The sequence below is a fragment of the Chiloscyllium plagiosum genome, unplaced genomic scaffold (assembly GCF_037043375.1).
Source record: "Chiloscyllium plagiosum isolate Xiang-an unplaced genomic scaffold, Cpla_swu_hap1 HiC_scaffold_39, whole genome shotgun sequence".
Taxonomy (NCBI): Eukaryota; Metazoa; Chordata; class Chondrichthyes; order Orectolobiformes; family Hemiscylliidae; genus Chiloscyllium; species Chiloscyllium plagiosum.
In genome coordinates, this window is record NW_028270177.1 from 772,017 (window position 1) to 796,685 (window position 24,669).

A 24,669-nucleotide genomic window follows, 5' to 3' on the forward strand; every position below is an offset into this window, starting at 1 on the left:
TTCTTTATTTACGTTGTTTCTCAACATATTATAAAACTGTTGTTTTTTCTGATTCAGTTTGAATAGTTATGGTCCCAGCTGATGTTACTGCAGGACAGATTAGATCTTAGTCTGGAAAGTCTGTTATGCAAAACAAGTTTATTGTGTAAAAAACAGCTGTGAATGAATGGGAACACCTCTCAAAAGTTTCTGTTTACTTTTGTGTTGTGGTGGGATATAATTTATTATCCCATAAGGACAATTATAACTTCAGCATTTCTGCGTACTTTAGACCATGAATTTTGAACACCATTCTCTGCGCTTGCAATAGATTGCTTGACATTCCCCTCTGCAGGTAGCATAAACTCAAATACCAACAATAGCAATTAGAAAATTACAGTTCCAGGCATAGGTAAGGGCCAAGGAGGATAAAGATGGTCCATCTTTTTAAATGGTTAAAATTCTACTCCAAAAACTGATGTTTTGAAATCATTTAACTTTTCCATGCTGAATGAATCGCTTTTTAAATGAAAAAGTGCTGAAGGAACTCAGCAGGTCTGGCAGTACTGCGGAGAGAGAAATAATTTACTTAGTTCAAAAGAAAAGTTGTATTGGGCTTGAAATGTTAACTCCTCTTCTCTGTGTAGATGCTACTGGATGTGCTAGAGAAATTCAGTTTCTATTTTATATTTCAGATCTCCAACATCTGTAATACTTTGCCTATATATTTCAAATGAATTTGTAGCATTGAAACACTTGTGCCTATTTGGAGAGATCAAGTTGTAAAATTTTAACTGAAATGTAATTATTAACTCAAATGTTAGTACAATAGGAAAAGTTAAGAATTACAAACTAGCAAGCCCTAAAGCACAAATTCTCTCTCTAACACAATCCAAGGAAAGTGCAGCTCTTATGAAATGTTAAAAATGTGAAAGCTGCTATTGTCCTTCTTCAGATTTCTGTCAGTTCCTACAGTTAAAATTGCAACTTATAGAGGATAGTTTCTTGGACTGGAGGACAAAAACGATTTGGTCCCAATGGAAAATAATGCTGGTGCAATCTTAGTTTTCATGTTTGCATTGTTTAGTGAATTGATACTGAAGCTTTCTTGTTCCCAAGAACACTTTCTCTCGGGATGTCCAAATTCAAACTTGTCAACAGTATAATCCACAAAGTCAGACCAAGCAACACTGACATAGCAGTAAATAAAAACTGAAAGAACTGCAGATTTTGTAAATCAGAAACAAAAACAGAAGTTGCTGGAAAAGCTCAGCAGGTCTGAGGAAGGGTCACTGCACCAGAAATTTTAACTCTGATTTCTCTGCTCAGATGTTGCCAGACATGGTGAGCTTTTCCAGTAACTTATGTTTTTGTTACTTATGTGATAATATTAGCAACAGTCTTAGGAGTTTTAAGCAGCTTTTGAATGTGTGTATAAGTAAATTTTACAGATATAATATATGCAAGATGTGGAATAATTGAATGTTAAGAAGTGAGAAAGCTTGCATTAAAGGTGGAAGTGTTGTTACGTTTCCCCCCATCAGTCGAAGCAAAACGCTCAGAGACACAGTATGGCTTTACCTCCTTCACCTTCCAGGCCCTGGGGGGAGAGAGAACGATCACCCATGTGAACAGAGACACAAATTCTCAGTCTTCTCTTGGACAGCAGATTCTTAGTGAATTATATAGTCATTTCACAGGGTGGAGCATCCAGATAAGGCAACATACATATTAATTGGGTGACTTGCAATCAGTTAGTGTCAATAGTAGAGATTAAGCCATCTGCTGTTATACAATGAATGTTCTTAACCTTGTTAACTGGCTTCGCAAAATGATAATTTTCACCTTGTTAAATTTACCTTACATACTGAATGCTTCAAATATTGTTAAATGAATATAATGAATGCTTTTCCACCTTGTTAATCCATTACCCTTGCCTCAGCACCCCATTGTTAACTACGTTCTTATCTGATCTGAGTCATGCTAGGCTGAACCTCTTGTTTTACAAAACTCAAAACTTAACTCTCTCCCTACCTGCTCATACCCTGTACCCATTTTCAGAAATATATCATGGGTCACAGACGATATAACTTGATGGTTGTGTTCTTGTGCAACCCCACATTAAGCGGTGTTTCTTAATCATGATTTTTCGATAAAGTATTGGCAATGTAATAGTGTTACAGCCAACGCACGTTTTAAAAGTTTGTGCTTTAGAAACAATGTCCCCAATTCGTCAGTTGCATTACAGTGAATTCATGTAAACGAAACACATGTTAAAGATCATCGTGAATGATTATGGTGTGGTAGGCATCACAGAGACGTGGTTACAGGGGGGTCAGGACTGGCAGTTAAACATCCAAGGGTTTTCAACTTATCGAAAAGACAGGGAGGTGGGCAGAGGGGGCGGGGTTGCCTTGTTAGTTAAGACCAAAATTAAATCTATGGCACTGAATGACAGCGTCGGATGATGTGGAGTCTGTGTGGGTGGAATTGAGGAACCACAAAGGCAAAAAAAAACCATAGTGGGAGTTATGTACAGACCTCCTAACAGTGATCAGGACCAGGGACGCAACATGTACCGGGAAATAGAGAAGGCATGTCAGAAAGGCAAGGTCACGGTGATCATGGGAGACTTCAATATGCAGGTGGACTGGGTAAATAATGTTGCCAGTGAATCCAAAGAAAGGGAATTCATGGAATGCTTACAGGATGGCGTTTTGGAACAGCTTGTCATGGAGCCTACAAGGGAGCAGGCTATTCTGGACCTAGTGCTATGTAATGAACCAGACTTTATAAAAAATCTTAAAGTAAGGGAACACTTAGGAAGCAGCGATCATAATATGGTAGAGTTCAGTCTGCAGTTTGAAAGAGAGAAGGCAAAATCGGATGTAATATAGAACATAGAACAATACAACACAGAACAGGCCCTTCAGCCCACGATGTTGTGCCGAACTTCTAACCTAGATTAAGTACCCATCCATGTACCTATCCAAATGCTACTTAAAGGTCGCCAATGATTCCGACTCTACCACTCCCACGGGCAGCGCATTCCATGACCCCACCACTCTCTGGGTAAAGAACCCACCCCTGACATCTCCCCTATACCTTCCACCCTTCACCTTAAATTTATGTCCCCTTGTAACACACTGTTGTACCCGGGGAAAAAGTTTCTGACTGTCTACTCTATCTATTCCTCTGATCATCTTATAAACCTCTATCAAGTCACCCCTCATCCTTCGCCGTTCCAACGAGAAAAGGCCGAGAACTCTCAACCTATCCTCGTACGACTTCCTCTCCATTCCAGGCAACATCCTGGTAAATCTTCTCTGCACCCTCTCCAAAGCTTCCACATCTTTCCTAAAGTGAGGCGACCAGAACTGCACACAGTACTCCAACTGTGGCCTAACCAAAGTCCTGTACAGCTGCAACATCACTTCACGACTCTTGAATTCAATCCCTCTGCTAATGAACGATAATACTCCATAGGTTCTTACAAACTCTATCCACCTGAGTGGCAACCTTCAAAGATCTATGTACATAGACCCCAAGATCCCTCTGTTCCTCCACCTGACTAAGAACCCTACCATTAACCCTGTATTCCGCATTCTTATTTGTTCTTCCAAAATGGACAACCTCACACTTGGCAGGGTTGAACTCCATCTGCCACTCCTCAGCCCAGCTCTGCATCTTATCTAAGTCCCTCTGCAGCCGACAACAGCCCTCCTCACTGTCCACAACTCCACCTATCTTCGTATCATCTGCAAATTTACTGACCCACCCTTCGACTCCCTCATCTAAGTCATTAATAAAAATTACAAACAGCAGAGGACCCAGAACTGATCCCTGCGGCACTCCACTTGTAACTGGGCTCCAGGCTGAATATTTACCATCTACCACCACTCTCTGCCTTCGACCGGTTAGCCAGTTTTCTATCCAATTGGCCAAATTTCCCTCTATCCCATGCCTCCTGACTTTCCGCATAAGCCTACCATGGGGAACCTTATCAAATGCCTTACTAAAATCCATGTACACTACATCCACTCCTCTACCCTCATCCACATGCTTGGTCACCACCTCGAAGAATTCAATAAGACTTGTAAGGCAAGACCTACCCTTCACAAATCAGTGCTGGCTGTCCCTAATCAAGCAGTGTCTTTCCAGATACTCAGAAATCCTATCCCTCAGTACCCTTTCCATTACTTTGCCTACCACAGAAGTAAGACTAACAGGCCTGTAATTCCCGGGGTTATCCCTATTCCCTTTTTTGAACAGGGGCACAACATTCGCTACTCTCCAGTCCCCTGGTACCACCCCCGTTGCCAGTGAAGACGAGAAGATCATTGCCAACGGTACTGCAATTTCCTCTCTTGCTTCCCACATAATCCTAGGATATATCCCTTCAGGCCCGGGGGACTTGTCTATCCTCAAGTTGTTCAAAATGTCCAACACATCTTCCTTCCTAACAGGTATCTCTTCTAGCTTACCAGTCCTTTTCACACTCTCCTCTTCTACAATACGGTCCCTCTTGTTCGTAAATACTGAAGAGAAGTACTTGTTCAAGACCTCTCCTATCTCTTCCGACTCAATGCACAGTCTCCCACTACTGTCCTTGATCGGACCTACCCTCGTTCTCGTCATTCTCAGGTTTCTCACATACGCATAAAATGCCTTGGGGTTATCCTTGATCCTATCCGCCAACGATTTTTCATGCCCTCTCTTAGCTCTCCTAATCCCTTTATTCAGGTCCCTTCTGGCTATCCTGTATCCCTCCACTGCTCTGTCTGAATCCTGTTTCCTCAACCTTATGTAAGCCTCCTTCTTCCTCTTTACCAGACATTCAACCTCTCTCGTCAACCAAGGCTCCCTCACACGACCATTTCTTTCCTGCCTGATAGGTACATACATATCATGGACACGTCGTATCTGCTCTTTGAAAAAGTTCTACATTTCCACCACATCCTTCCCTGACAGCCTATGCTCCCAACGTATGCTCCTCAAATCCTGCCTTACAGCATCGTAATTTCCCTTCCCCCAATTATAAAATCTACCTTGTTGTGCGCACCTATCTCTCTCCATAACCAAGGTGAAAGTCACAGAATTGTGGTCACCATCACCAAAATGTTCACCCACTAACAAGCCCACCACTTGTCCCGGTTCATTACCGAGTACCAAATCCAATATGGCCTCCCCTCTGGTTGGACAATCTACATACTGCGTTAGAAAAGCTTCCTGGACACACTGCACAAACACCGCCCCATCCAATCTACTTGATCTAAAGAGCTTCCAATCAATATTTGGGAAGTTGAAGTCGCCCATGACTACGACCCTGTGGCTTCTGCACCTTTCCAAAATCTGTTTCCCAATCTGTTTCTCCACATCTCTGCTGCTATTGGGGGGCCTATAGTAAACACCCAACAAGGTGACTGCACCTTTCCTATTTCTGACTTCAGCCCACTACCTCCAGAGGCAGATCCCCCTCAAACTTCCTTTCTGCAGCCGTTATACCATTTCTAATTAGCAATGCCACCCCCCCTCCTTTTTTCCCACCCTCCCTAAACTTACTGAAACACCTGTAACCAGGAACCTCCAACAGCCATTCCTGTCCCTCATCTATCCACGTTTCCATGATGGCCACAACATCGTAGTCCCAGGTACCGATCCACGCCTTAAGTTCACCCACCTTATTTCTGATACTCCTTGCGCTGAAGTATACGCACTTGAGCCGATCTCTGTGTCCGCAAGTAGTCCCTGTCAGTGCTACCTTCTCCACAGCCTCCCTACAGTCTTGGGCATCCTGACACACAGCTAGCTTACTTGCTGGACTACAAGTCCGGATCCCATCCCCCTGCCAAATTAGTTTAAACCCCCCCGAAGAGTGCTAGCAAACCTACCCCCCAGGATATTGGTGCCCTTCTGGTTCAGGTGCAACCCGTCCTGTTTGTACAGGTCCCACCTTCCCCAGAATGCAGTCCAATTGTCCAAATATCTGAAGCCCTCCCTCCTACACCAGCCTTGCAGCCACGTGTTCAACTGCACTCTCTCCCTATTCTTTGCCTCACTGTCACGTGGCACCGGCAACAACCCAGAGATGACGACTCTGTCTGTCCTAGCTTTTAGCTTCCAGCCTAACTTCTTGAGCTCTTGAATGACCTCCCCACCCCTCTTCCTACCTATGTCGTTGGTGCCAATGTGTACCACGACTTCTGGCTGCACACCCTCCCCCTTAAGGATTCTGAAGACACGGTCTGAGACGTCTCGGACCCTAGCACCCAGGAGGCAACAAACCATCCGTGAGTCTCGCCCATGTCCACAGAACCGCCTGTCCGTCCCTCTAACTAGAGAGTCCCCTATAACTAGCGCTCTCCTCCTCTCCCCCTTTCCCTTCTGAGTCTCAGAACCACAGACCCCTTCCATGCAGCTTACACCTGCAACGCTGTCCCCCCCCCCCAACAGTTTCCAAAGCTGTATACTTATTTTCTAGGGGAACGACCACAGGGGAACCTTGCACTGCCTGCTTCTTCCCCTTCCCACCTCTAACTGTTACCCAGCTACCTCTGTTCTCCGGCGTAACTATGTCCCTGTAGCTTCTATCAATCACCCTCTCAGCCTCTCGAATAATCCTCAGTTCATCCAACTCCAGTTCCAGTAATGGTGTTACAGTTAAATAAAGGAAATTATGAGGGCATGAGAGAGGAACTGACGAAAATAGACTGGAAGCAGAGCCTAGTGGAGAAGACAGTAGAGCAAAAATGGCAAGAGTTTGTGGGTATAATTGAGGACACTGTACAGAGGTTCATCCCCAAGAAAAGAAAGATTATCCGGGGAGGGATTCGACAGCCATGGCTGACAAAGGAAGTCAGGAAATGTATTAAAGAAAAAGAGAGATCCTATAAAGTGGCCAAGAGCACTGGGAAATCAGAAGACTGGGAAGGCTACAAAAACAAACAGAGGATAACAAAGAGAGAAATAAGGAAGGAGAGGATCAAATATGAAGGTAGGCTAGCCAGTAATATTAGATATGATAGTAAAAGTTTCTTTCAATACATAAACAAACGACAGGCAAAAGTAGACATTGGGCCACTTCAAACTGATGCTGGAAGCCTAGTGATGGGAGATAAGGAAATAGCAGGAGAACTTAATAAGTACTTTGTGTCAGCCTTCACAGTGGAAGACATGAGTAATATCCCAACAATTAAAGAGAGTCAGGGGGCTGAGTTGAGTATGGTTGCCATTACAAAAGAGAAAGTGCTAGAAAAGCTAAAAGTCTTAAAATTGATAAATCTCCTGGCCCCGATGGGCTACATCCTAGAGTTCTGAGGGAGGTGGCTGAGTAAATAGCGGAGGCGTTGGTTGAGATCTTTCAAAAGTCACTGGAGTCAGGGAAAGTCCCGGATGATTGGAAGATCGCTGTTGTAACCCCCTTGTTCAAGAAAGGATCAAGACAGAAGATGGAAAATTATAGGCCAATTAGCCTAACCTCGGTTGTTGGTAAAATTCTAGAATCCATCATTAAGGATGAGGTTTCTAAATTCTTGGAAGAGCAGGGTCGGATTAGAACAAGTCAACATGGATTTAGTAAGGGGAGGTCGTGCCTGACAAACCTGTTAGAATTCTTTGAAGAGGTGACAAGTAGGTTAGACCAGGGAAACCCAGTGGATGTGGTCTACCTAGACTTCCAAAAGGCCTTTGATAAAGTGCCACACAGGAGGCTGCTGAGCAAGGTGAGGGCCCATGGTGTTCGAGGTGAGCTACTGGTATAGATTGAGGATTGGCTGTCTGACAGAAGGCAGAGAGTTGGGATAAAAGGTTCTTTTTTGGAATGGCAGCCGGTGACAAGCGGTGTCCCGCAGGGTTCAGTGTTGGGGCCGCAGCTGTTCATGTTATATATTAATGATCTGGATGAAGGGACTTGGGGGCATTCTAGCGAAGTTTGCCGATGATACAAAGTTAGGTGGACAGGCAGGTAGTTCTGAGGAAGTGGGGAGGCTGCAGAAGGATCTAGACCGTTGGGGAGAGTGGTCCAGGAAATGGCTGATGGAATTCAATGTGAGCAAATGCGAGGTCTTGCACTTTTGAAAAAAGAATACAAGCATGGACTACTTTCTAAACGGTGAGAAAATTCGTAAAGCCAAAGTACAAAGGGATCTGGGAGTGCTAGTCGAGGATTCTCTAAAGGTAAACATGCTGGTTGAGTCTGTGATTAAAAAAGCGAATGCAATGTTGTCATTTATCTCAAGAGGGTTGGAATATAAAAGCACCGTTGTGCTACTGGTTAGGCCCCATTTTGAGTACTGTGTCCAGTTTTGGTCCCCACACCTCAGGAAGGACATACTGGCACTGGAGCGTGTCTAGCGGAGATTCACGCGGGTGATCCCTGGAATGGTAGGTCTAACATGAGTTACGGCTGAGGGTCCTGGGATTGTATTCATTGGAGTTTAGAAGATTAAGGGGAGATCTAATAGAAACTTACAAGATAATACATGGCTTGGAGAGGGTGGACGCTAGGAAATTGTTTCCGTTAGGCGAGGAGACTAGGACCGTGGACACAACTTTAGAATTAGAGGGGGTAAATTCAGAACAGAAATGCGGAGACATTTCTTCAGCCAGAGAGTGGTGGGCCTGTGGAATTCCTTGCCGCAGAGTGCAGTGGAGGCTGGGACGCTAAATGTCTTCAAGGCAGAGATTGATAAATTCTTGATGTCACAAGGAATTAAGGGCTATGGGGAGAATGTGGGTAAGTGGAGTTGAAATGCCCATCAGCCATGATTGAATGGCGGAGTGGACTCGATGGGTCGACTGGCCTTACTTCCGCTCCTTATGGTGTTATGGTCTAAAGTAGAATGACCTGTAAATTTAATGCTAATATTTCAAAAACCATTTCTATAATGTAAACTTAGCAATATAAAGAATAACTTCATGTGAAATGATGATGCCTAAATTACCTGTATCACTGATGTCAGGATTCATATGATGTTATACAACCAGTCAATTGGGATGAATTATTCAGTGATTCAGATTTGATAAGAGTGATTTTAGATGTGAAGTGCTGTAGTTAATTTGTCAGGGTATGTATTTATTGAACAGTATGTACGAAATATGTATGCTATATAATGTCAAACAGTATGATTTGATTTATTGTAGTCACATGTACCTAAGTACAGTGAAATGTTTTGTTTGTGTGTAGCACAGATCGATCATGGTAAGCAAGGACATGCAGATCATAAGGTGCTGAGGCAGAGTGAGACGTGCAAGGTTATACTGCATAGGGGGTGCATGAAGCAAGACCAATATTAACAAGGTCAACATTGTTTGGAATCATAGTTAAAAATCACACAACACCAGGTTATAGTCCAACAGGTTTATTTGAAAGCACTAGCTTTTGGAGCACTGCTCCTCCTTCAGGTGGTTGTGGAGTATAAAATCATAGGACACAGAATTTATAGCAAAAATTTACAGTGTGATGTAACTGAAATTATACATCAAAAAAGACCTGGATTGTGTAAGTCTGTCAACTTAACATCTCAACACACTGTAAATATTTGATATAAATTGTCTCCTACGATCTTATACTTCACAACCACCTACAGCACTCCAAAAGCTAGTGCTTCCAAATATTGTATACCTGTTGGACTTTAACCTGGTGTTGTGTGATCATTAACTTTGTACACCCCAGTCCAACACCAGCACCTCCGCATCAAAAAATTAGAGAGTCCATTCATCAGCGTAATAACGGCTGGGAAGACGCTGTTCTTGAACCTGTTGGTGCGTGTGTTTAAGTTTCTGGATCTTCTACCTGATGGAAGAGGTTGTAAGAGAGCATTACCAGAATGAGATGGATCTTTGATGTTGGCAGCCTTTCCATGACAACAAGAGGAGTAAATTGAGGCCATGGGTAGGAGGTTGGCTTCCGTGATGGTCTGGACTGTGCACACAACCTTCTGTAGTTTCTTACAGTCCTGGGCAGAGTAGTTACCAAGCTGTTATGCACTCAAACAGTATGTTTTCTATGGTGCATCTGTAACAGTTGGTGAGGGTCTTTATGGATATTCTGAATTTTTGAAACTACCTGAGGATGAAGAGGCATTGTTGGTGCCTTCTTGGCCATAGCATCTATGTGTGAAGTCCAGGGCAGGTTATCATCACTCCTAGGAACTTGATGATCTCAACCCTCTCAGGCTCCTCTGATGATGTAGATGGGGGGGGTGTTGTCCTCCTTTCTTCCTGAAGTCAATGATCAGTTCTTTTGTTTTGCCAACCTTGAGAAGGAGGTTGTTATCATTGCACTATGACACCAAGCCCTCTGTCTCCTTTCTGAATTCTGACTCATCGATGTTAGGTATCCATCCTATCACGTTGGTGTTGTAGATGACATTTGTTCAGAATTTGGCAACACAGTCGTGGGTGTACAGAGAGTACAGTGGGGGCTGAGAACGCATCTTTGGTGGTGGCCAGGGAGGGGGGTAGGCTCCCGTTTTGAGGATTATCGTGGAGGAGGTGCAATTGTCTGTCTTTACTGATTGCAATCTGTGGGTCAGAAGGTGAGGATCCATTTACGGAGGGTGGAGGTGAGACCTAGGTCTCAGTTTTGAGGTAATCTTCAGGGGATTATGGTGTTGAATGTGGAGTTGTAGTCAATAAACAGGAGTCTGACATAAATGCCCTTGTTGTCCAGAGATTCCAGGGATGAGGGGAGGGCTAGAGAAATGGCTTCTGCTTGGACCTGTCATTGGCAAATTGCAGGAGATTGAGGCAGGCTGGAGGCTTAGAGTTGATGTAGGCCGTGACCAGCCTCTCAAAGCATGTCATGATTATTGAGGTCACAGCCACTCGACAGTAGTCATTAAGGCATGCTGTATGCACTTTCTTTGGTATTTCTTTTGAATCATTAGAGAATTAATATGAATTCATTACTCATTTTTACTTTATTCCATTATGATAGTTGATGTAATCCAAAGGCAACATGCATGTCAATCTCTCAAAAATGTTACTGTTGTAAAAAAATCACCTTCAGATTTTGAGCTGAAAAATATAGTCTCAAAAATATCACTCCTAAATTGATATAAATGGTAAATGCTCTTGCAATCCCGGTTTTTGGTTGTGTATTCTGCTGACTGAGATTGTGTCACCTCATGCAGTTATGAATTAATTCAAAATTATTCTCCTCTTAACCTTTTGCTCCCACACCCAAGCATGTCATGTCCTCAACTCAAATATACATGAATGGGTGAGCAAAAGGACGTAAGGGCTGTTGACATTGTGTTCTCTGAATATTTGGATACATGACATGTCCTGTTGTTGTCAGATTCCTTTGCTTAAACCAAGTACAAGTAGATATAGACTCAGACGTACAGCACAGAAACAGACCCTTTGGTCCAACTTGTCCATGCTGACCAGATACCCTAAACTAATCTTCAAACAAAAGGAGACCATTGAGGTCCCAGCTTCCTGGCCCCAACCGTCTCCTTTTCACTACATTCTCTCAACACCCCCATTCCATGCTAGGGTGGTATAAAATAATTTCCATTTCTTTCTTGAACAGAGGCCGAGCCAGGTCCCATCTTCTCTCAACTTCCTCCATCTGCTTGAAATTGTTCTCACGTTAAACAACTTCTGATTAACTACACTTAATACCTGCTTAGAAGTTAATCTGAAGGTTCTCCAACTGGATGAAACCATGGATGAACAGGAAGACCCACTGCCTACTAAAGTCAGAGCCTGACGACTGTGGCCATTACAGGAAATCCAGATATGATCACCATTAGAGATGCCAAGAGGCAATACCAGACTAAGCTAGGGACCCCAACTAACCATACAGAATCATAGAGTCATACAGAATGGAAACAAATCCTTCAGTCCAACTCATCCACACTGACCAGATACTTATTAATCTAGTCCCATTTACCAGCACTTGTCCTGTCTCCCACTAACCCCTTCCTATTCATATACCCATTCAAATGCCTTTTAAATGTTACAATTGTACCAGCCTCCACCACTTCCTCTGGCAGCTCGCTCCTACATGTATCACCCTCTGTGTGAAAACGTTGCCCCTTAGGTCTCTTTTACATCTTTTCCCTCTCACCCTAAACCTATGCCCTCTAGTTCTAGACTCCCCCACCCTGGGGAAAAGACCTTGTCTATTTACCCGTGCCCCTCATGGTCTTATTAACTTCTATAAGGTCACCCCACAGCCTTCGACACTCCAGGGAAAACAGCCCAGCCTATTCAGCCTCTCCCTATAGCTCAAACAATCCAACCCTGGCAACATCCTTGTAAGTCTTTTCTGAATCCTTTCAAGTTTCACAAAATGCTTCTGCTAGGAGGGAGTTCTCATATAAAGTGTGTTTCAGCAGTGTGATTTGGCCATAACATCGCTGAAGAATAGGAAACGGTATTTTCGAGAATGCTTGCCTCTGTTCAAGCAGTTGCGTGATTCCAACAGCGATTGTTTCGCACATTTTGTTCTGAGTATGTGAGAGGTACAGTACTATACATCTCAAAAATTAAAGAAATGGACATTCATTGCTCTCCCTCTGACACAAGAATGTTCTTGTATAATTCCTGTATAAGCCCTGTGAAGAAGTGGAAAGTGAGGATATTGAAGAGCTGCTGAGGCTCCCTGTGAAGACTTTTCTGCAACTGATTTACAATAGCTTGTCACTGAGGGGGAAATGAAAGCTGAAGGTAGAAAAGGTGAAGTCCAGGATGCAGCACCACGAGAGCTTTCCACTTCTCTTTTGTCTTCTCCCCTGATGGAAATTGAGAGGCAGTTGCAGCTGTTAGAATATAACAATTACAATGCAGAAAGCAGCAGGATAGCAGTTTTTTTAGATTAGATTACTTTACAGTGTGGAAACAGGCCCTTCGGCCCAACAAGTCCACACCGACCCGCCGAAGCGTAACCCACCCATACCCCTACATTTACCCTACATTTAGGTAAGGGGTAAAATGTAGGGGTATGGGTGGGTTACGCTTCGGCGGGTCGGTGTGGATTTGTTGGGCCGAAGGGCCTGTTTCCACACTGTAAAGTAATCTAATCTACCCCTTACTTAACACTACGGGCAATTTAGCATGGCCAATTCACCTGACCTGCACATCTTTGGACTGTGGGAGGAAACCGGAGCACCCGGAGGAAACCCACACAGACACGGGGAGAACGTGCAAACTCCACACAGTCAGTCGCTTGAGGCGGGAATTGAACCCGGGTCTCTGGCGCTGCGAAGCAGCATGCTAACCACTGTGCCACCGTGCCGCCCACAGTTCATTCAGTAAGAAATCACCTGGAACCCTATGAACAGTTTCTTCAAAACATTTTTTAAAAAAGGGCAAGGTAGCAAAAGCTGAATGTTTCTTGAGCATTAGTTTAAAAAAAGATAGTCAGAAAACTATCAACTTCTGCAACCACAACTGCACTTGAATGGGAAAATCCACTGTCTCTGTTTTTTCCCATGTAAGGTTAAATTTTGTTTTGTTAATAAATACGATTTCAACCTTCATTCAGGCTGTGCTGTACTTTGTGTTAGGTTTTTGGGTGATTTTTGAGCGATGGTGAGTGTTGTTTTTTGCTGGTTTGCCCCTAGCCCCACTTTTCCCAGAGGCCCCATTATTTCTGTTAACCAAGGTTTCATTGGAACACAATTATGGTGTTATAGGAGAACTACCTGTAGGCTAAAGCTTCATTAGTGACTTATGCCTTTTTATAATTTTTGTGTTATCTTAAGAATTCTAATGTAGCTGGTAAAGCTTTTGATTTCCCAAGTATTTAATATGACTGTGTTTTTGTTGGAACACTTAGATGATTGATTTGAGTTCAGGCCAGAGTGTCGGAAGGTGAGCGGTTTGTTTGGTCATAGAGCCCTGATTCATGCTGTCAATTTCCTGAGTTCAGTCTCATTATCAGGGCAATGCTGTTTGTGGAACCAATCCTCCAGTGTTTTTTTCTAAGCTTGCTTGTTTTGAGTGTGTGCAGTGGCTATGGAATTAGAGATCTGTTTATTTGATGCATATTTATTGGAATTCAGACTTCCCTGAGGAAAAAACTGGCTTAGTATTTACTTCTGAACTCCAAGGCAGCAATGGCTCCTAGCAGAGCTCTGACTGAATGCTAGCAAATGTAAGGGCCCTTTTCCATTCTTTGTGTTGTTTCTTTTATTAGTGAGTGAGTCTAATGGACTGACTTTAGGGCCAATAGCAGCTGTACAAAAAGGCCTGTGAAAAACTAGGCTTTTTGTCGAGACCCCCACCATTCATGAACTCCCTCATCAAAGATCCTGAGCCCTTGCCCCACTTGACAATGAAATAATTCTTGAAATACTGCCATCATTCAATAACCAAGGAAGTCAAATATTCACAAGGATCTTTAAACATTCATATAATATCACATCCAAGAACCATATTTCAAATTAGACAACAAAAGGCAAAAGAAATTTTGAGTTCTATTGTAAACTTGTAGTTTAGCACAAATACCAGTTTCCACCTTTCCCTCCTGGATCCTCTCCCAGTTGGAAGAATCCAGCTCTTTCTGTTTTAAAGTGTCCTGTTCAGAAATGTTGTGATACACATCTGTGTCAGACGAGGCTTGAGCCTGGACCCTCTGGCACTGACGTAAGGACACTACCAATGTGCCATACGACCCTTTTAATAAAGATTCACTGACAAATTAACTACATAGCCAATCAAGTTGCAAACACTGCTTGTTAAAAAATATTTTAAACCCAGTTAGCTAATTAAGTAAATAACTAACACTGTCTAGCTATTTTGTTTAGTCAACCTGATTCAAACATTGACACATATCTGAGCCAGGTAGGAATTGAACCAAGACAGTTTGATCCAAAGGCAGGGGCTGTATCACTACGCTGCAAAGTCATTTATTGAGCACAACTCTTAAGCCTTTTCTCATTAAACTCTGGAGCTGTTCTGGTTTACCCTTTAAAGGGCCTCCGTTCTAATGACATCGCAGACTCTGCCTTTTGTCTTAATTTTGCCAGCCAGGTGCACAAAATGTTGAAATTTGCAATGCATGTGCTGTGCAAATGAGCATTATGCTCACGGAGCCAATGACTATCTCTAACCCCATTTTAATTTAATAATCAGAATTTAGTTATCTGCCACATGTGACTACTGGTGAATACATTGGACAACATGGGCCTGTATAATGTTTTTAAAAATGGTATTTAGTGTACATGCATAGATCCGAAGATGTGCCATTGAGAAGGTTGTGAGGGAATTTTACCCAAGAACCGCAAAATAGTTCAATGGCATGATGTTACTGCATGGCAAATTCTATTTGTTAGTCAATCATTTTGCAAAAGTTCTCTGTGTTTACAGGTGAATAATCTAAAGAACAAAGGTTTGATACTTTAAAAGTATATCACCTGAACTTGCGCTATTTGTCCATATAAAGTCGACATGAACTCTTGTGTAATTCAAGCAGCTGCCTTTAAAAGACTGTCTGGAAAACGTGCTATTTATCTAGACAGTTGTCTAACCGTGATGCATTGTAAGCTTGCCCTTTGTCGGATCAAACAGTTTATTTCTACAGTTTTTCAGTTTTCAAGCATCATCTCTGAAACAAATGACTCTTGATAGCTCCCCAAATCTCGCACTTTCTTTCGAATAAGGTGAAATGAGTTCTGGACATAGCGATATTTGACAATGTGGCATCAAGGAGCCTTGGAAAGTTGGAATCAGTCGATATCTCGGGGCAAACTCTCTGCTGGATAGTTTCATACCTGGCACAGAGGAAGATGGTTGTGGTTGTTGAAGGTCAGTCACCTCAGCTCCAGGACATGATTAGATTAGGTTATTTAGTGTGGAAACAGACCCTTCGACCCAACAAGTCCACACCGACCCTCTGAAGAGCAACCCATCCAGACACATTCCCCTACGTTTACCCCTTCACCTCACACTACGGGCAATTTAGCGTGGCCAATTCACCTAACTTGCACATCATTGGACTGTGGGAGGAAACCGGAGCCCCCGGAGGAAGCCGGAGCCCCTGGAGGAAACCCACGCAGACACGGGGAGAATGTGCAAACTCCACACAGACAGTTGCCTGAGGTAGGAATTGAACCCAGGTCTCTGGTGCTGTGAGGCAGCAGTGCTAACCACTGTGCCACTGTGCCCCTCGTGATCTCTGCAAAAGTTCCTCAGGGTAGTGTCCTAGGTCTAATCATCTTCAGCTGCTTCATCAATGACCTTCGCCCCATCGTAAGGTCAGTAGTAGGGATGTTTGCCGATCTGCAGTCCTTACTTTCTCTTCAATAATTGCGAAATGGTCAGCACTTTTCGTGGACCCTCAAATATAGAATCAGTCTCCCTTCAAATGTAACAAGAAATGAACAAGTGACATTACTGTCACACATGCCAGGCAATGACCATCTCCAATAAGAGACAGTCTGACCAACACCCCTTAACATTCAGTGCTGTCACCATTACTGAATTCCCTGATTATCAGCATCATTGGGCTTACCATTGACCAGAAACGTAACTGGACTCACCACATAAAGACTGGCTACAAAAGCAGGTCAGAGGCGAAGAACAATCAGTGAGTAACTCCTCTCCTGATTCGCCAAAGCTTGTCCACCATCTACAAGGCTCTTCAGAAGCTTGACACCATCCAAGACAAAGCAACCCACTTGATTGACACCATATCCACAAACATCGCCTCCCTCCATTGCCAACACTGCAATCGACAGAAATTCTGCATTGCACTAAACATTGAGACAATACCTTCCAAACCCTCAGCCACTTCCATCTAGAACAATAAGGGTGGCAAGTACATGGCAACATCGCCAACTGTAAGTTCCCCTCCAAGCCACACGCCATCCTGACTTGAAAATATATCACTATTCCTTCAGTATCTCTGGGTCAGAATCCTGGAATTCCTTCTATAATTGCAATTTGGGTCTATCTACAGAACATGGACTACAGCTTCCCACCACCACTTCAAGGGCAACTAAGGATGGGCCATTAATGCTGACCAGGTAACGATGCTGACATCCTACGAATGAATTTTAGAAAGAACTTTGCATTTTTAAAGACATGAAGGTGTGCATAATTTCAATACACACTGGTTTATTTCGTATCTGAAAATATGTTGCTGGAAAAGCGCAGCAGGTCAGGCAGCATCCAAGGAGCAGGAGAATCAACGTTTCGAGCATGAGCCCTTCAGGAATGAGGAAAGTGTGCCAAGCAGGCTAAGATAAAAGGTAGGGAGGAGGGACTTGGGGGAGGGACGTTAGAAATGCGATAGGTGGAAGGAGGTTAAGGTGAGGGTGATAGGCCAGAGTGGGGGTGGGGGCGGAGAGGTCAGGAAGAAGATTGAAGATTAGGAAGGTGGTGCTGAGTTTGAGGGTTGGGACTCAGACAAGGTGGGGGGAGGGGAAATGAGGAAACTGGAGAAATCTGAGTTCATCCCTTGTGGTTGGAGGGTTCCTAGGCGGACGATGAGGCGCTCTTCCTCCAGCCGTTGTGTTGCTATGGTCTGGCGATGGAGGAATCCAAGGACCTGCATGTCCTTGGTGGAGTGGGGGAGAGAGTTGAAGTGTTGAGCCACGGGGTGGTTGGGTTGGTTGGTCCAGGTGTCCCAGAGGTGTTCTCTGAAACGTTCCGTAAGTAGGCGGCCTGTCTCCCCAATATAGAGGAGGCCACATCGGGTGCATCGGATGCCGGACCAAAGGAGTAGCCATAGGCACCCGCATGGGCCCCAGCTATGCATGCCTCTTCGTAGGATATGTGGAACAGTCCATCTTCCGCAGCTACACTGGCACCACCCCCCACCCCTTCCTCCACTACATCGATGACTGTATCGGCGCTGCCTCGTGCTCCCACGAGGAGGTTGAACAGTTCATCCACTTTACCAACACCTTCCACCCCGACCTCAAATTTACCTGGACCGTCTCAGACTCCTCCCTCCTCTTCCTCGACCTCTCTATTTCTATCTCTGGCAACCGAATCAACACGGACATTTACTATAAACCGACCGACTCCCACAGCTACCAAGACTACACCTCCTCCCACCCTGTCCCCTTTAAAAATGCCATCCCATATTCCCAATTCCTTCGTCTCCGCTGCATCTGCTCCCAAGAGGACCAGTTCCAGTACCGAACAACCCAGATGGCCTCCTTCTTCAAAGACCGCAATTTCCCCCCAGACGTGATCGACGATGCTGTCCACCGCATCTCCTCCACTTCCCGCTCCTCTGCCCTTGAGCCCTGCCCCTCCAATCGCCACCAGGACAGAACCCCACTGGTCCTCACCTACCACTCCACCAACCTCCATATACATCGTATCATCTGTCGTCATTTCTGCCAGCTCCAACCGAACCCACCACCAGGGATATATTTCCCTCCCCTCCCCTATCAGCGTTCCGAAAAGACCACTCCCTCCGTGACTCCCTCGTCAGGTCCACACCCCCCACCAACCCAACCTCCACTCCCGGCACCTTCCCTTGCAACCGCAAGAAATGAAAAACTTGCGCCCACAGCTCCCCCCTTACTTCCCTCAAAGGCCCCAAGGGATCCTTCCATATCCACCACAAAAAAAACGCTGCACCCGATGTGGCCTCCTCTATATTGGGGAGACAGGCCGCCTACTTGCAGAACGTTTCAGAGAACACCTCTGGGACACCCGGAGCAACCAACCCAACCACCCCGTGGCTCAACACTTCAACTCCCCCTCCCACTCCACCAAGGACATGCAGGTCCTTGGACTCCTCCATCGCCAGACCATAGCAACACAATGGCTAGAGGAAGAGCACCTCATCTTCTGCCTAGGAACCCTCCAACCACAAGGGATGAACTCAGATTTCTCCAGTTTCCTCATTTCCCATCCCCCCACCTTGTCTGAGTCCCAACCCTCGAACTCAGCACCACCTTCCTAACCTGCAATCTTATTTCTACTCCATTCGTCACGTTTGTAATGTTGCTATATAATTAAATCCTTTAAGCGTTGTTTCCTTTGCTAATTAGTTAATCTTTGAAAGTTAAAACTGGAAGTTCTCAGAAGTGACATAAGGCATCAGGTTCCTGGAACTACACCTCTTTGTTCAGAAAATATTGAAGATACTCTTGTATGGGACCAGTTCCTGAAATGGTACCAGTTGAGTGAATCATGCTCACTTCGCTGAAGTTCCTAGCATCTGAGAGGAAATACCATTATGAAAGGACAAATGTGACAAATCAAACACTCTGAAATAATTAAGATGCAGAGCATTTGACTGATAGTTAAATTCAGCATTTCATTTCTGCTTGCATTCATTTGGCTCAGTTCCACTCCATGAACAGTGAGTGATTCCATTCCTAAGTTTCCAAGTGCTAACAGTGGGTTTACAGCAAAGGCTTCTGTTCCTGTGTTTGCAGTGTTGCTTGTGCAATCCATCGAGGTTTCTAGCATTTGTTCTCCTCTGTTCCTCACTTGCATGATTTTCTTGGCATCATTCTCAGATTTGGCTTCCACAGTGCTGTACTTTCTCCCAACTTCGTTAACCCTAAGTAACCTACTTTGTCATAAATGATGTTCTGTACTCAAACTTCAACATCAAGACGATCAAGCACCATCTTTTTAGTCTCCACTTTAAACGCTGCTTTCTTACCAATGATTCGATTCTTCCTCTCAGTGTGTTATTTAAACTGAACTAGCCTCTGCAATCTGGCTGTGCAGTTTGATCTTGAGTTTAATTTTAAAGTCCATATTCCATCCATAACTAGACTATATTTCAGTCTCTGTGATATCGCCTTCCTACATCATGAAAATGACTTATTAGATTAGATTCTCTACAGTGCGGAAACAGGCCCTTCGGCCCAACAAGTCCACACTGACCATCTGAAGAGTAACCCACCCAGACCCATTTCCCTCTGATTAATGCACCTAACACTATGGGCAATTTAGCATGGCCAATTCACCTAACTGTGGAAGGAAACTGGAGCATCCGGAGGAAACCCACGTAGACACAGGGAGAATGTGCAAACTCCACACAGACAGTCGCCCAAGGCTGGAATTGTTCCTGGGATCCTGGTGCTGAGGGGCAGCAGTGCTAACCACTGAGCCACTGTGCCTTCCTAAATGCATTCTTTCTTGTCTCCTATAAACCTGTTTTGTCAATCATTTTATTGGCATGTTCTTCTTTCCTATTCTCCAGAAAAATGCCAAATTGTCTTTAATTCAGCATCTGACGTTTTGATCTGTGCTAATCTCATGAATGGACTACCTCTAATGTTTTAATGATTAATTCTACTTTCAAATCTCTGCAACCTCTCTCAAACTGATTAGCATCTAATCTTTACATACCCCTTGTCTAGCAGTTTCAATGTTTCCATTGTTATTTTAAGCAGCTGGTAATCCTATGGAGTAGTCATTTTGTTTAAAGTTTTTTTTCTGTCTGCCATCTTGATACATATAGTCTTGACTCTGAAGTTCAGAGAGCTGATTTTTTTTAATAGTTTGTGTTCTTACAAAGATGACAGAATTTGAGTTTAGAAGGATTTGTGGATGGATCCCTCCCCCTCTCATTTATTAAAAGGAGAAATAAAAGCCATAATTAAAATGAACTATACTGTGGAAATAAATTACTAAGAGAATCTGAATTGGTTGTGGTTTTTTTGTTGCTGTTTTTCTTTTATTGTTTAATGTATAAATTTGTGCAAATGATTTGGAGAAGAATATGTGAATCTATAGTGCAGTGCTGATCTTCTGCCATTAAATTCGTTGGTGAACTAATGCAAGCATTTACTTCTGTTTTATTTCGTAGTCCCAGAAGTCCTGGATAGAGAATACTTTTACCAAGAGGGAATGTGTTTACATAATTCCAAGCTCAAAAGACCCACACAGGTAAAGAAATTTACATTTAGTTGTGCTTCAGCTTCAAATATGCTTTGTTTCTAGTTTTGAAGAATTAAGATGAGACATTTCTTCTTGTAAATTTTTTTTGTGGTGTAGGATCAAAACTGCAATAAATTGTTTTAGTCTATTCTTAATCATGGGCAACTGGCACTGGAATTACTTGGATTAAGGTTAAATATTGGCGTTGTACATTTTGTTTGTGTTCACTTTTGTGAAATTTCTGTACTTAGGCTGGATATTGTTACAGAAGGATCACTCCTAGATTTCCTCCTAATTTCATTCAATAACTTAAGGGAGCTTCTCTTAAAATTCCCTTGGATAGTGCATACTGCAGAAACTGAATAATGTTACTAATATTCTTTATTTTGCTTCTCTTTTGTTATGCTATTGGAAAAGATTGTTTAATAAATGTTGGACAGAGTATATAGTCTCCTCATCACTTAACCCTTGTTGTCTGTTTTAGCAAACTCAAAGATTAAATATCTTTCCTTTTCTCTAAAAGCTATTCATACTTAATCAAAATTTATCCATTTTAGAGAATGCTTTTGTGAGAAAAGGTGCAATTTCTAAATATATAACATAAATTCTCTTTGAGTTTGAATTTAAAACTAGTGGCATGTAGATTGGTTTATCTTTTTGTGAAAGGGTTTTAGATTAGTTAGCTTGATCTTTCCTGAACCATAACTTTAAAGCCAGTATGTGCCAAACAGCGGGCGATGCAAGGAACCCTGTAGGAAGTTTATTCTATTGTGGGAGCTTTATGATAGAAAAGAGAAAGCATTGAGCTATTAGCTTTAGCAGAATCTAAGATGAGCAAGTTTCTTTTCAAATTTATTCAAAAACTTTTGAGTTCAATATGGAAGAAATCTGACTCGGTTCAGGTGTAAGTTAGTTGCTCAAGAAGATCCTTCAGAACAGTTAGGAAAATACATTACCTCAGTGAAAGAGTTTAGCCTGTGAACTTTGCAGATCAGGAAGTGAGGTGATGTTGACGAGTAGATGATTGTTATTTGCTGTATATTTTGAAATGTTTGAATTGCTACGTGTAGGTAGTAGAATTTAGTTTATTTTTATTTATTTTGTGTGGCAAACTTCTGTTTCAATATTAAAACTAAATCTGCACCCTTGTGTGCTTAGGTGGGAAAAACTTTCATTTTTTTGTAAAAAAAAACAAAATATAATCTATCAAACCAATTCTGGGATCTGACTTGTCCAGTGATTGAATCAGCTGGGACCAAAACCTTGCTTAGTTTTCAATAATTTTCCTTGTTGATATATCTACTTTGCAAACTTGGCTTAGTTATTTTAGTTTTCAAAAATAATTTCTAGTTGCTAGATTCCTTTGTAAGATAATTTTAGCTGTATTATGATAGAAATTTTACATAGTTGATTGTATAGTGCTATGTCCAAGGCAGTTCCACTAGCATAATACTAAAACCTGGGAGCAGGTAGATAATGGCAGGCATCCTGAGAATTTTATTTGAATTTGCACACACGTGCATGTGCACAAAAAGAAACAACACCCCCGCCCAAATTTATGGTTTATTAATGGGCGTTAGAATAGGAAGCAGTGGTCATCAAAATGAATAAGTCTGAAATGAGATGAGATGTTAAAAGTTTTACTGAAAGCAATGAAAATTTAGATTAGATTCCGTTTAAATACTGGTTTGTTCCCTTTGAAAATGACCAAGGCAAATCTAAAATCTCTAACTGAAGGTAATAAACATCACAATAGCTGGCAGTGATTTAGTCATGTTTGTGTTCTCTATATGCTGCAGCTTGTCAGCGTTGAATTACCGGAGTCATAAGATTTGGATTGATGTCCTGGAGCTTCAGCTGGGCTTTTTTTTTGGTGATCACAAACTTATTATTTTGGAGATGTTATCAGAGTCATATAGTATTCACTGTGACAATGTTACACCATCATCTTTCCTCACTTGCCTGCAGATTTTGATAGTGCTGACCACTTACACCACAATCCTTTCCATCATTGTCCATTTGAGAGGAGCTACCCTTCCTTTGTTTCACTCCTCTCTAGTAGCTAATAGAGGACCTGCAACAGGGAAAACAAAGCCAATTTTGCTTCCTTTCCCCCATTACTGTTGTCTCATTGAATCACCTTAAACAGCACCATCACTGGCCTGCCTAAGCTTATTGGCTGCTGATTATTTGGCTAACTTCAGATTTTCCTGAAGAAGGGCTTATGCCCGAAACGTCGATTCTCCTGCTCCTTTGATGCTGCCTGACCTGCTGCGCTTTTCCAGCAACACATCTTTAAGCGCTGATCTCCAGCATCTGCAGTCTTCACTTTCTCCTAACTTCAGATTTGACTATTCCAATACTCTCCCAGCCAGTCTCCATCTTCTACCTCTGCAAAATTGAGCTCATCCTGCCTATTTCCAAATTAGCATTAAATTCCAGTCAACTGTCACCTCTAACTGATGTTTTCTCCCTATCAACTCTGACCTCTTGTGCACCTTACATTCTGTTCACCCCTCTATCAGTTACTGGCCTGGTCTTTGCAGTTCCCTCCCTAAATCTCTGTCTCTTTGAAGCTTTTTATACGTCAAATAGTTTATTATCAGTCATATGATTACATTCCAGTTTTTAATAGTGATGACATTTTCTTGATGTTAAAAGTAATTTAATTACATATATGCAGCTAAGTATTTTTCTTGTTTTTCATAAGGTTGATTTGTTACTTTTTCTTGGTTCTAGATGCTTACCAGGATGTCAGATTTGCCAACAATTGGTCAGGTGAGTTTTGAATGGCACGTTGTGTTTAGGGTGGCAGAGATTTTTTATTATTCTGGAGCACTGGTAGAGCTGGATGCTGAGAGGAACTTTTTCAGATCTGAGTGTAGTTTGAGATTTGTGGACCCTATATAAGCTAAACTTTTGTCTCAATGATATTTCCTACTCTCCAACTTAATTGTTTTGCTTGAACATTTTATAATATTTAGCCAAATATGCAATTTTTCAACTAATAACCCCTAAAGCAGTATACTAAAGATGCTGAAAATCTGTAATTCCAGCAATTTGCTTTTGTTTTTAATCATACAATGTTAAACATTTTTGTCTATTTAAATAGAAAATTTTTAGATTAGATTAGATTAGATTACTTACAGTGTGGAAACAGGCCCTTCGGCCCAACAAGTCCACACCGCCCCGCCGAAGCGCAACCCACCCATTCCCCTACATTTACCCCTTACCTAACACTACGGGCAATTTAGCATGGCCAATTCACCTGACCCTGCACATCTTTGGACTGTGGGAGAAAACCGGAGCACCCGGAGGAAACCCACGCAGACATGGGGAGAACGTGCAGACTCCACACAGACAGTCGCCTGAGGCGGGAATTGAACCCGGGTCTCTGGCGCCTGTGAGGCAGCAATGCCACCGTGCCGCCCACAAAGCTGGCTTTTTATATATACAAGAGGCAACGATTCCAGTGATATTATCACTGGATTGTTAGTCCAGAGACCCAGGTAATGTTTTAGGGATTTTGGGTTTGAATCCCACAATGGTGGATGGTGGAATTTGAATTTGAATCAAATCTGGAGTTTTAAGTCTAATGATGAGTGAATCCATTGCCGATTGTCGGAAAACCCATATAGTTGAATAACATCCCTGCTCTCTAATCCCCCGCGCTCTCCCCCACTTCTCGCTCTCCTCCCTTCTCTCTCTCTCCTCTCTTTTCTTGCTCTCTCTCTCTCTCGCTCGCTCTCAGCTCTCGCTCTCTTCGCGCTCTCTCTCTCTCTCGCGCTCTCTCTCTATCGCGCTCTCCCTCTCTATCGCGCTCTCTCTCTCTCGCGCTCTCTCCCTCTCGCGCTCTCCCTCGCTCTCGCGCTC

At 43.0% G+C, this 24,669-nt stretch overlaps 1 protein-coding gene across 3 annotated transcripts in view; it reads left to right on the forward strand.

Moving 5' to 3' along the window:
- The window catches only part of trpm7 (transient receptor potential cation channel, subfamily M, member 7), a 199,448-nt gene that overhangs the window by 59,977 nt on the left and 114,802 nt on the right, over positions 1 to 24,669 (forward strand). For all 3 annotated transcript variants that reach the window (XM_087981216.1, XM_087981215.1, XM_087981217.1), the window contains 2 exons: positions 20,726 to 20,805; positions 23,536 to 23,574. In XM_087981216.1, the coding sequence (XP_087837342.1) occupies positions 20,726 to 20,805; positions 23,536 to 23,574 (119 nt within the window). The remainder of the gene's footprint in view (positions 1 to 20,725; positions 20,806 to 23,535; positions 23,575 to 24,669) is intronic.